Genomic DNA, 13,448 nt, shown 5'->3' with positions numbered 1-13,448 from the left:
TGATTTTTCTATATATACTTGGAATCCGGTAGGTATACTCATCCACTAAAAGTAAATACAAATATTTCATAACATTCCCCTTGGATGACTATTACACAATGAAAAGCTCCACTTAAACCTTAGTAGGAAAAAACCTTATGAGACAAAATAATAGGAAAACATTACATTATTCTTAAATACTCTATTAGAAGATCATCATTCTTTTTTATGGGGGAATGGAAATTTTATTAATAAAATATCAAAGATATTAATAGATTACATATGTCACAAAAGAAGGAAGAGAAAAATGAGGAAAATAAATTAAGAAATATTTATAAGAGAATCCAAAAGATTTATAATTCAATCATCATAAATCAAAGTTGACTTATGCTCTGATTTATCAAATGAGATAGTTAGGTTCTATCGTGTACAACAATTTCTCTTCTTCATTCTCTAACATAATATTATAATAATATTGCATTCTCTTTCTCGATAGAGTTTTTTTCCTCTATCTCTATTAATAGGATTTTTATTCACATAAATATTAGTTTTACCCTATCTATTTAGAGAAATTTTCTCCACATAAATATTGTTTATCACCTAATTTGATCTTTTTTCTACTTCTCTTTTTCTGTTTTACATTCCAAGTTGAATAGAATTTGTGTACCGCTAATATTTTTGTATTGCACTCATATCCAACCTTAAACTTACTGTATACTACTATATTATACTAGTACTCTGTACTCTAACGTTGACTAATGAAATTTAAATGATCCAAGTAGACCCATACGGGGTCTACAATATAGTAGGAGTAGATTATAATATACATTGTGAAAATCGAGTTCTATGTCAATTCAATGATAATAAATTTTCTGATCATTTTACTATTCAGAAGCTTAAATTTTTCAGTATTTGACCATATTCTAAAGTTCAGAAAGCATATGCCTACATACGTAAACATCATGACAACACATCACTGTGTGTTGAAATGCCAACTCTCACTTGAAACTATATTATCCTATATTGCTTATAAAATTATAAATTGAAAAATAATGCCATGTATAAACTATAAAGATGTAGATAGTGTGTGATTGTAATTGCTATCCGTCTCAAAATTTAGTTTGTCGGGTAAACATCAATAAGTTTAAGTTCTTAAATGCATTTGATAGTTTTTAATGCCATTAAGTTGTAAGTTTATCCATAACTAAATATTATTAAAAATATTTAGATACTCATTTCACTAATCATCAATATATATTCTAATTAAAATTAAAGCACATATATAAAAACAAATACTACCTTCAATTCTCAAACATATTTTTTTATGTATTCATTGTTGTATATCATTATTTTATTACCAATAAAAACAATCTTCTCATTAAAGAATATAGTAAATAATTTTGATAGTTTATTTTTACATTTTTTTAATAAGATAACTAATTCTTATTGGTAGCAAAGATAATGACACAAAACCATATATATAAAAGATTTGTCTTTCCAAATCTTTATCCTTTTTTAATATCAATTTAGTATTTGCACTAATAAATTATTTTGATCCATTAATATCATTCAAGCAAATATTTGTTCTTTCGAACTACTTTTAATAATAAAACATCTAATATGGTATCATTTACTAAAAAATTGTTGTTAATCAAAATCACCTTCACAAAATTAAATTCATAAAACTTAGTTTTAAAAACTAGAGAATTAAATATTGTCCACCAAAATAAGTAAAAATATTAATATCTTCACTTTTCCTTAAAAACAATTATGAGGAATGATTTATTTTAAGCTGTGAGTAATAAAATTAATTAACAACAGTTTTTAACATGTCTATGTTCATAAATGATAGTGAAATTCCATATACACTCCCTAATGTGCAGCATGGCCTACCATAATGCCTATTTTTCCATATGTCTTTTCATGTCTATTTTGATTATTGTGATTATTGCATTTTAACGTTTTGAGATTGATTATTTTTGTACAAGGGAGGAAGACTCATAATGCTATGTCCCCCTCAAGGATTGTTGAGGAAGATGAACATAGAATACAAAAAAAATGTTCCCTTCTAAATATAATGTAATATCTATACACTATATATAAGTGTAAAGATTTATATACATTATCTATCATTTATTTATACTATTTTAAAAGTGAGTGATTATTAAATACAAATGATATAATAATAATATATAAAACTCTTATACTAATATTGTATGTATTTTTTTCTCTTCAAAACATTGTTTTAACGGTCGTGACCAATTTATACCCAAATCAAACTCCATTGTTCTTTTGGAATATTTTCAAAGTTTAGGAAATAAATTGTATATTAACCTAAGTTTAGGAGATATTTTTTATTTTCCTTAAATATAAAAACTTTGGAATGAACATGAGGCCAAACACTCCCCCTTAATCTTGCAACCTTGCATGGATGAATAAAAACAAATCATTTCGCATCCAAATAACGACACAGCTTCACAAATGGCGATTTTGCTTTAATTTCAGATGTAATAATTAAATTTTGACTTTAACGCAATTAACAAAGCTAGCTAAGCATGAACTATTTTCATGTTCCCCTAAATGCAATAGATGCAACGAAAAAGAAACAATAGCATCCGCGTTGTGTGTCAAGAAATTATTGCAAGCTGTACGTAATATGGGTCAATACTATTCTAAGCTCCATCCACATCACAACAAATGGAATACACTTGTCTAATAATGGAGGTTTTTTTTAACTGAGAATTGGACTTTTATTACTATCTTAAAAGTTGAAGTTTCATTTTACCTATTCTTTTGAGTGAATAGATAGAGAGAGAAAAGAAAGAAATGCAAATTACCTATTGCTAAATGGCTTTTAATTTGAATCTTTATAATGTAGTGAAATGTAAAGTATATTTAACAGGAAGATGGTTATATGTAAAATGCTACACTTTGAAGGGTTTTGTAGGCTCATTGATTGGGGCTTAAGAGAAGAACTTTATAAGTTTCCTTGGTAAAACCCTTGGTAAAATAAAAAGATGCCCTATATGAATCACTTACATATTCCTCTGAGTTATATGTATCCATGAGATTAATTTGGAAGGATAAATTGTCACCTCTTTGCCTATGTTTTTTATGTAAAATATTTTCTCCATTTTCCCACTTTACCTTTTGTTTATTTCTCATATATGTAGAAATATAAACTATTTAGCTAAATGGATAGGATATCAACTCATGTTTTGTGGCATTTTATATATATGAGTCACCTTTTTCCTTTCCTCTATATTTTCTTTTCGGAGCAATCAGAATGATTGTTCTTGTGTCATTCTTATGCAAATAAGAATATCCTTGTTTTCAATTAGAGCATTAAAAATAGCAATTTTTTCTAATTACCCAAGAACACTAGTATTGCATTCTTGTTGCTAAGTGAGGCAACAAAGGTTGAGAGATAATAGGTAAGAAATTGATGTATTATAATAAATATAAAAATATGTGGTAGATTGTGTGAATTAAATAAGAATACATGATGATTGACGGATGTGGTAAAAAATAGATTATGTTATCAATTTAATAAATTATAACATAAGATATGAAATCCAAATATAATTACTACTATGGTGAACCCATGAAATCTTCTTTCCACTCATTTTCTCCTTCAACCAAATATGCCGTTAAAGAAATTGATTTTTGTAGGCCCAACTTCCCAAATTAGGAAGGTCATTTTCATTGATTTTAAAGTGAAAATGAAAAGAAAATAACTAGAGTTAGCTGTAAAAAGAAAATAAAGAATCTGCTTTTAACCTTTATATGTTCCTGTCACTCAAAGTATAAGCTCTAGACGCTTTGTAAATCTAATTTCATTACCATTACATCAAATATCATCAATTTTTGACCATGAGGTCATAGTAAAAACACAATAATTACCGTTCAAGTATAATCGATAATTACTAATTAACTATATAAGGAAGATGGAGATTCTACATATACCCCATAGCTTCAATTTATGTGATACTATAAAGTATATATGACAACTCGTGTATAAAATTATAAAATTGAGTTAACTACATTCTAAACCACACCATTTGAGAAACACGTATAAGCATCAACTGAAATGGGACGTGAAGTAAGTGTGCCAATGTTCAAATATTTGTCTATAAAAAATGCTCTAGTAGTTAACATTATTTTATATTACACTATTTGTGAATGGTATTAAATGTACAATTGGATACAACAATTTACTTGGCAATTTTTGATGTTATAGCATAAAGTATCCATACTTTATAAAGCCAATAGTTATTTTTTTATTTGAGAGGTATAACTACTTGAGTTAACCATATGAAGTATCACTACTTTGAGAAACATAATTACTAGTGAACCATATAATGTTACCTCTTACAAACCTAAAGTAGGACAAAGTGAAAACACTACTAGTAGCACTTGAGGGAAAATGGCATGTTTAAGCCCTTCAAATGAAAAATTGCAAAAGGGCTACTAGTTACTCACATTCAAAACTACTCCATCCTCCATTCTTTTATGGTTATCTTTTTCTCAAGAAAAAAATGTTTTTATTTAAATGTGATTCACAAAATTTAAGATAGTATCAATTATTTCTTCTCAATAGACCCTTATTCTCATTATTGTAAAAAGAAAAATAATATGGAATAAATAAAGAAAAGAAGAATGATATGATAGAAAAAGCAATAACATTTTAAAAAAAAAATCAATTATTTGGTTTGCAAAAAGTATCTAACACAACACAATGAGCAATAATACGAAAGTACAAAAAGAAACACTATGTAGTAGTAGTAACTAGTAATAATAATGTAATTCAAGAAAAGGACAAATGAAGAGGGTTAAAAAAAGTGAAAGAGAAAAGAAAAAAAACAAAAAAGCAATGTGTAACATTAATGTTGCCACAAAGAACCTTCAAAACCAGAAAGCATAACACTCTCTGAGTAATAATAGTCTTGCATTGAAATGTGATCCCCAACATAGTACCCACCATCATAAATGTTATAATAGTTGGGCCACCCATCAACCGGGTCAAAAAACACCAACTCATTATTAATCGGGTCGGGTGATTCATAACTTGTACCCAAATGTGGAAGTTCCACTATCTTCCCTAGTTCCTCTTCATTTGATTCTTCACAACAAGAATTTGTCGAAGATTCTGATGATGAAGATAAATGCGACGTCGTTTGTGGCTCGAACACTTCCATCGCTGCGGCTTTAGCTGCAGCGGCTTGAACATCCCGGGGCGAATTGGAATCGGGTCGGGGCAATGACCCGGCGAGTTCAGGGAAGTTGAGGATGGCGGAACTGCCTTTGATCGTTATAGCCGCCACGTCATGTGCACGCGCCGCCATCTCAGGAGTTGCGAACGTTCCTAGCCAGATCCGGTTCTTCTTTCTCGGTTCTCGGATTTCTGATACCCATTTTCCCCATGCTCGCATTCGAACCCCTCTGAAAACCGGGTGCTTGCTGTTACTACTATCTCTGGGTCGTTTCTTCGGTTTTTTCTTATCCGGGTCGGGTATTTGGGGCTCCGATAATGACGCCTTCGGTTCAGTGATAGTGAAAGTTAGTGACAATGGTGAAGAAGAAGCAGAAGAAGGGTTAGTATTTGTGTTTATCTCTGAGCCTTGTCGCTCAGCCATGAGTAACTAACTGTCGTTGCAGAGCCGGTCTTCCAACCGAAAATACGAAAATAAAGTGTGAGAGTAACTAACTTCACTCTTAATGGAAAAATGATGATATATTTGGTTTGAACTATGAGTTAAGTACAATATGTGTATAGGTCTATAGGATATAGCTATGTATATATATGAGGAAAAGAATGAGAATAAGAGGTGGTGTTGTGAATGTGATTTTATAGGTAAGTTAATGAGAGATGATGAGAAAGAGAAATTGTAGTGTGTGAATGAGTACTTGGAACTTGGAGCCTCTAGTTGATGTTGGAGTATTAAGAAGGAATGGGGGGTGATGGGGTTTTTAGTAGAAGAAGGAAATGGGAGAGGGAAGTGGGGCATATTTGGAAATTGACCCACACACGAATGGTTCTTGCTGTCATAACCCGCATCATGCATTTATGAATTTAGATGCATACGCATATAACCACATGCACATTACAAAGATCTATGCAAAATGTATTATTAAAACATACATTGACCTTAAGTCAGCATGTGAAATGGGTAGAGGTTAGAATTTCAATTCTGTTAATTTTATAGAATTAGATTTTAAGGAATATTTCTTATAAACTTTTTTTAGTATACTATAATCACCGCTTGCCTTTGACTAAGCTATACTTAGTTTAGTTCTTTGATATAATAGTCAAAAACAAAAATGATTAATATTCACGTTATTTTTAATATATATTACCATCTAACTATATTTATTATATAGCCTACAGGTTAAGGGATAATAGAATTTCAATGTATGTAGGTCAAAGGTGGTTATGGATGGTTAGTGGTGAAAAACATTTTTTATATGAATAAAACTTACACAATAAATTATTTTTGTTTTATAATTTAATTACTTCTCTCCTTTAATGTTAAATATAGAGAAAGGTTATGACCCAAATGCTTGACCACACAGTTGTACATACGAGTATTTTCCATAGCAACATGGACTAATAATGAATGCCAGAGAGCATGGTCTTCCTCTCTTCTACTAGGATACACTCACTCTCCCATCTTTATAGTTTGGTTGAGTAAATTAATATTTCTTTCTTTTCAACATTTATTTTATTTGTGCTTGTTCATGTATGCATATGATTTATATATGATACTAAGAATGCTATTCTTGTCCGATACTCATTTATTTTATTTCATTTTTTTATTTGCCTTCAACATGACTAATTTGCCCTCTTGGCCATGTGGTCTCTGTAGTTTCCCTTTCAAGATATAAATATTCATGACCTAAGTGTTTTCTATTGGACTACCAAGTATATTCCATCGTCTTTTTTTGTTAAGGAATTAATCTTTTTTGTGATGTATGGTTGTCCCTTCCAACAAATGTCACTATCAGGAATCGAACTTTTGACATTTTAGTCGTTCTGGAATCTAACAGGATCTTACACCACTAGAGCAACGTCTTGTTGTTCACCTAAGTGCTTTCATTTTGTCTTGTTGTGAAATAAAAGCAGAGAGTACTATTCTTCAGGCTGAGGCTACTGTCTAAATATTCACATTGTCACGGAGCTGAGAGCAGGAGATAAGGGACTAGTTTTCACTTTTCAGTGAGCTTGGAAGAAAGGTCCGGTTTTTGTTTTCTTCTATTGATTTGTTCTTGTTCAATACCTTTTTTATTCTATTTTTCTTGGGAAAAAGAAAGCATAACAGAATAAGAACAATATCTATAGTTTGGGTTCATCGATTTACTATATTACTGAATTTGGGATAAGAATAGATTACTAATAAGTTTTTGAGGTCATTCTTCAAATATCTTAGGTGTTTTCTTCATAACATTTACCCTAGTAGTCGATTTTGATTTACCTTGTAACTTTAAAATATGGCGGGGATCATGTAATCATTAATAAATCTGTATTTTATCTACAATTTAATTTTTTTTCAAAACTCGTTTCAGTAATCCATGAACTAAAAAAGTAAATGGATCCTCCTTGTTGTTGATCCTTACGAGGTTCTCATTACCCAAGTTTGAACAACAACACTTTTGGTGTACAGGTTGAAGCCCTTTCTTTTCGGCTAGGCCAAAATATTACACTACCTATCTATTTTTTGGTCCATAGACTGGATTACTGTAAGTCTGTAATTAACCAAGTTATGGATATTTGATTTTTTTTAATCTTTATTCCATTTTTTAGATAGGAGAGAACTCATGTCTAGATTCAAAAAAGCAATTTTAATTATATAAAAAATCTCATTTTCTAATTGTTAACTGACAAATTGGTCTATAAAGAATCAAACAAGTGTCATAAATAAATATAAAAGGGGTTATCAAATTCATAAGGACTTGCTAAAACTTAGATATTGATTTTTAATAATTATTTACAACATTTGTATGGTTGTTTATAATGTGACAACTATCTAATGTTATTCATAAGCATTGCATTTAGTTAGTAAAAACCAACCAACCTATCAGATCAAATTGTTTGAACTTAGATGTTGAGATCGAACTTTACTATTCAGTATTTATATACACTAGGAACAATCACACAAAATAATTGAGCAATGATTCTTACACATTAAGGGGTTTCAATGATACTAAAAGTTAATGTTTTAATCAACTTAGTAGTTTATGCAATAAAAATCTATGTCTAGTAACTTTATACACAATATGGAGAATTATGACCCACAAAACATATCTTTATGTCTAGGAGTTTATGAATGTGAAATTGAGCTAAATGTAACACCTCAAATATATTAATCGTCAATGTCTTGGTCATATTAGTAGCATATTACAAGAACACTATATCTAGCAACTAATTAACAAGATGAATATATATGGATTGTTAATCATACCTCTAGTCTAGTAGTCTATGTTAATAAGGTTGAAAGTTATTTGATGATAACACATGTACACATGTAACAAATTAGCACACATATACTTCTAGAATTATACTAATAAGATGAATTCCTAGTTTGGACTATGAAACCATAATTTCTTCATAATTTTATACATCCAAATTCATACAAGGGCGTCACCCTTCAAATAAGCATTAAGCATAACATATGCAACTCATAAAAATCAACACATCATAATTAAACGTAAATCGAATCTAGGTATATACATCAAGTGAGTATTACATTCAATCTTAGTAAGGGAGAACTTCAGCTGAATGTTAACCGACAAATTGGTTGTTATTTTTAACCAAACGGATATCGCAAACAAATCTATAAGATTGTTGAATCCACAAGGACTTGTTTAATATTCTTTTAATTAGAAAATAATTAAAGTTGGGTTGAAAAGAGTTTTTATTTAGGAAAAATATTAAAATTAAACAAATGTAAAAGTAAACGATTTAAAAATATTAAGTTCATATATGAAGAATCTGAGATTAGATTTCACTATTTGTCCTCTAGTATCTAATAATTACATTCATATATGAGTACTCCAATAATTTTCCCACCACCAGTTCTTATTTATATATCAATTCCTTAACTAAACAGATCAAATGACTAAATAAACTAATTTTCAATTCCTTGACAAATTAATCATCTAATCATAATAATATGGGTGTTAGAATGACTAGTTCAGTCAATCATATTCCTAGGCATCAATATGTTACTAGTTGATGTATTCTAGATCATTTTAAACATGGAAATTCTCATTATTCATCTTTAAACTTGATATCATGCATTGAGTGGTTAAACCAAAACAAACATTAAGAATAAGAATAATCAAGGAAAAACAATGGAATTATATTAAACAATTAAATAGTCATATTGGACACATCGAGTTCAAATAATTACACCTAACCCATACATAGAAAGATTTAGCTACTCATTCTCATGGAAGCTATAGCCATCGGTTGGTTAAAATTCTTCTTCTTTCCAAGCTTCCTAGAGTGGTTGTTGTCTCAATCCTAATATTTTCTCCTCTAAGTGGTGATCACTAATGATGAGTGATGATTGAGTGATCTTTTTCAACCTAGGACTGACAATAAACCGAACCAACTCAGTATTCGTTCAAAACTTGATTCGTTATCTAGCTCGATAAATTTGGTTCATGAACCAAATGAGTCGAATTTGAGTTGAAAATTGAGTTAAATAAATAAACGAGTCGAATTTGAGTTGCATACAGTTCAACTCGTTAAGTTCATGAGTTAGCTCGATATATATATATATATATAAATTAATTTTTATGCTCCATACATTATTTTTATATTTATTGTTATTATATTTATAAACCATGTTATATTTATATATGTAAAACCTTTTATAATATTTTTTAAAAATGAAATAACTATTTCAGTTGTCTAAATGAACCAATTGGAACTGAGCCGAACTATTCGCGAACTTTAATCGAGCTGAACTCGAGCTAAAAAATAACTCATATCGAGCTGAACCAATCCTTATTGAGATGAACTCTGGTTTGACTCAATTCGGCTCGTTTCTAGCTCTACTTCAACTCATTGCTACCCTCCTATTTATACTAATTTTCAATATCTTTTATTTATCTTCAAATATTATGATTAGAATAGAATTAGGTGGTTGAATCAATATATTCAAAGATTGTGATTAGATTTAGGTAGTTGAACCATTATCTTCAAAGATTATGATTAGATTTAAGTGGTTGAACCATTATCTTCACAGATTCTGATTACCATGAGGATCTTATTTGGCATCTTATGCTCCTTTTAGCCTATGATCACCTGAAATATCATAAAAACACATGGCATAGAATTTGATGCAAGTATTTGAGTCGATATATATTATGAATTACATTTATATAGAATTTTAAGGTTAAAAGGTACTTAATTATCCTTATTATTTAAGGTAATTTTCGCACTTAACACTAAACATTTTTATGAAAAACCTAAAGCAGAGATAAAAGGGAAAATACAACCTAAAAAAGAAGGAATACCTCCCCCATGAGCTTACATCAACTCCTCTAATCATTTTTTCTCACATTTACATCTTTTTTCAGCATATACTAGCCTAGAAGCTAAGAGAACCAAAAAAAACATAATAATGTACCTTGAAATGGTATGTATGAAGTACTTCTGATAAATACAAAGTATTTTTTATCCCCTTTTATCAATCTAAGTTTTTTCGTTTTGCTGGCCACATCGGAGGTGTGCTCAGCTTATCTCTTCCTCTGGCTCAACCCTTCATCTAGTCAAGTTGTGTTTGGTGCATTATCTATGCTTAGTGTGATTGTATTTGGTGCGACTCCTACGTTGGGTGCAAGTCAACTAATATAGCCATAAGTTGACCTTTTGTCTTCATGATACCAATCCTTGCTCATTTTCATTTTTGAAGTATTGAAATGTTATGGAAACTCGGAATTATAGGATTAGTGCAATAATTGATCAAAGTGTTAAGTATTAATACACAAAATTAGCTTTTAAAATCGAATGGTGTTAAATTACCCTTATAAATTAAGGTAATTTTCACACCTAAAACTTATTTAGATAAAATAAAAAGGAAAAAAATCTCTTTATTCATTTTGTTAAAGTTCTATGAGGATATTTGCTAGGGAGAAGATATAATAAAAAAAGAGAGTTTATTAATGAGGTTCGACTAATTTATGCTTATATTCATGAGAGTATTGAACGACTACCACAATGTATTAGAGAATAAGAAATTGTGTTTGTGCCTATTATAATTCTTTCATTAGGTTTACATAACATATTAATATATAGTATTCTACTCTAACTCATTCACATCAACCCAAACCCATATGTGAATTGCTTTTTTTTTATAGAAAAAGGTATAGTACAACTCTCTGATCTTATGAAATCTCACATCAATATGATTTATCCAAACATGATAAACTCATTTTTTTGTCACGAAGATAACACTCTCTTTATCGTAATGTAATAGAGCTTCACCTTTCTCATTACGTACTTTATTTAATCGTTAAAAAATTAAATGGCGAAAAGGATAATCACACTCATGTAATTCACACTTTTCCATTCCATTATTTCCTCTCCCCTCATCCTCTTTTATGTCGTATAATTTTTTTTATATGTTTTTTTTCTAGGCCATGACTTTAGTATGTGGATGGATTCAGAGATTAAATATGAGCAAACTGTTAGAAATTATAAATTTCTAATTAAGGTGAACATCATATATTTGATACAATGATATCAACTATTTATTATCGGGGTTACATTATAAGTGATCTAATTACTGACACCCCTTAGATTTCTAAAAGGTTATAACGGATATGGGCTTAATAGGTGGATACCCATCAAGTTAACCCATAGGGTATAATGGGAACCCTATTAGTTAACACATCAGGAAGGTTATGGTCCCCAATACACCAAATCAAATTTAGTTTTCTCCTCTCCCCATCAGAGTGAAAACGCAAGTCCCAAGAGGAATCAGGGATTTGGTTGAGGAAGGTCATCTTACCACAAAACCTCTTTCAGAAACGTGGATCAAAGGAGCACATCCAGGAACATGGATTCAGGTATGACACTGCACCATTTGATTCATATATGTGCGTGAGAATCATGAAATGTCAAAATCGTAGGATTGGTATTTCACCAATCATAAGGAATTTCTAACAAATGGTATCAGAGCATGGTTCTGAATTTTATGATTCTCCATTAAGGTGTTTTCTCCAATATTGTATGAACCCTAATATTTTTTTTTATGAATCATAATTGCACATACATCATATGTAAGATTCAATAAATTTGTGATAAATGTAAAAAAAGGTTTTTGTTTCCTTTTATTTGTCAAGATTGTAACAAAGGTTACTGATTATAATGGTACGATGTTTTCATTTCAATTTGGATTCAGATTGGCATTTAACACTGTCTGAATTTTTTATTTTAAATTTTAAATTGTACATTATACTGGATTCAGATCACATGGAATTGAATTATTATGAGTTGCGTTTTCTTTTTGGGTATATCTTACCAATTCAGTTTTAGTATTTTGAATTAATATTTTCATACTCATGGAAGAACTCGCTGCAAATTTTGTTGGGTATAAAATATTACGGTTGTGTTCAATATATGTATTTCAACTTACATGTTCTCCACGTTGTATTATGATTGAAGGCTTGCGGTGTGTATATATATATATATTTAAGCATATGGCTATGTAAAATTTATATATATTTTTACGTTCTTTGTTACATATATATATTTCCACTGGCTTGCGGTGTAAATTGAAATGATATTTTCCATCATAGTTACTAGCTTGCGGTGTAAATGGTTTCATACTTATTTAATTATATATATATATAAATTTGGATTAATTCCAAGATTATTAATTTTTAGTAATGGACCTATATTATTTTAATTTTTTGTCTGGTAATTATTTTGGATTAATTGATGCAATATGTTGCCAAAATAACATCTATTATAGAAATTAATTGAATTACACAGATGAGTATGAGATTATTTATGCGAATTGTGTTCGGCCCAAAGGAAGACACAATTTGGCAAAATAATAACATACATGTGATGATAAATATGTAACAATTATAAAGTTTATTTTCATGTGAATAATAGTCGGTCCAAAGAAAGACTATTGTTTGACAGAACTAATTGTTAATATTTGATCCTTACACTGAGAGTACCACTTACAAATTGATTTCTTTGTCCAAAGACTAGATATTGATGTTGTGTTAGGTATCTTGTGATGGGTCTATTATGTGAACATGTCTTGTTTTAAAAATATTACATGACTTGTTTGTTTATGTTTGAACATGTTAGTAATTCTTTGTTATATGGATTCAGTGTCTTTTACCAATGCTGCAAATTTTTCTGCTCAAATTAGTAACATCCCACTGCTGAATGGGACAAACTTTAAGGTCTGGAAGGAAGCCGTAGAAATCATTCTCGGCTG

The 13,448-nt window shown here is 29.8% G+C and overlaps 1 protein-coding gene across 1 annotated transcript; it reads right to left on the bottom strand.

Annotated features, from left to right (window-relative positions):
- LOC109349820 (ethylene-responsive transcription factor TINY-like) lies at window positions 4,645–6,128 on the bottom strand. Its single transcript, XM_019590813.1, has one exon. The coding sequence runs from the start codon at window positions 5,613–5,615 to the stop codon at window positions 4,863–4,865; it is 753 nt and encodes a 250-aa protein (XP_019446358.1). The 5' UTR covers window positions 5,616–6,128; the 3' UTR covers window positions 4,645–4,862.

The sequence above is a fragment of the Lupinus angustifolius genome, chromosome LG06 (assembly GCF_001865875.1).
Source record: "Lupinus angustifolius cultivar Tanjil chromosome LG06, LupAngTanjil_v1.0, whole genome shotgun sequence".
NCBI lineage: Eukaryota > Viridiplantae > Streptophyta > Magnoliopsida > Fabales > Fabaceae > Lupinus > Lupinus angustifolius.
Note: the sequence above shows the minus strand (reverse complement) of the source record. Positions and strands in the feature narration are given on the sequence as shown.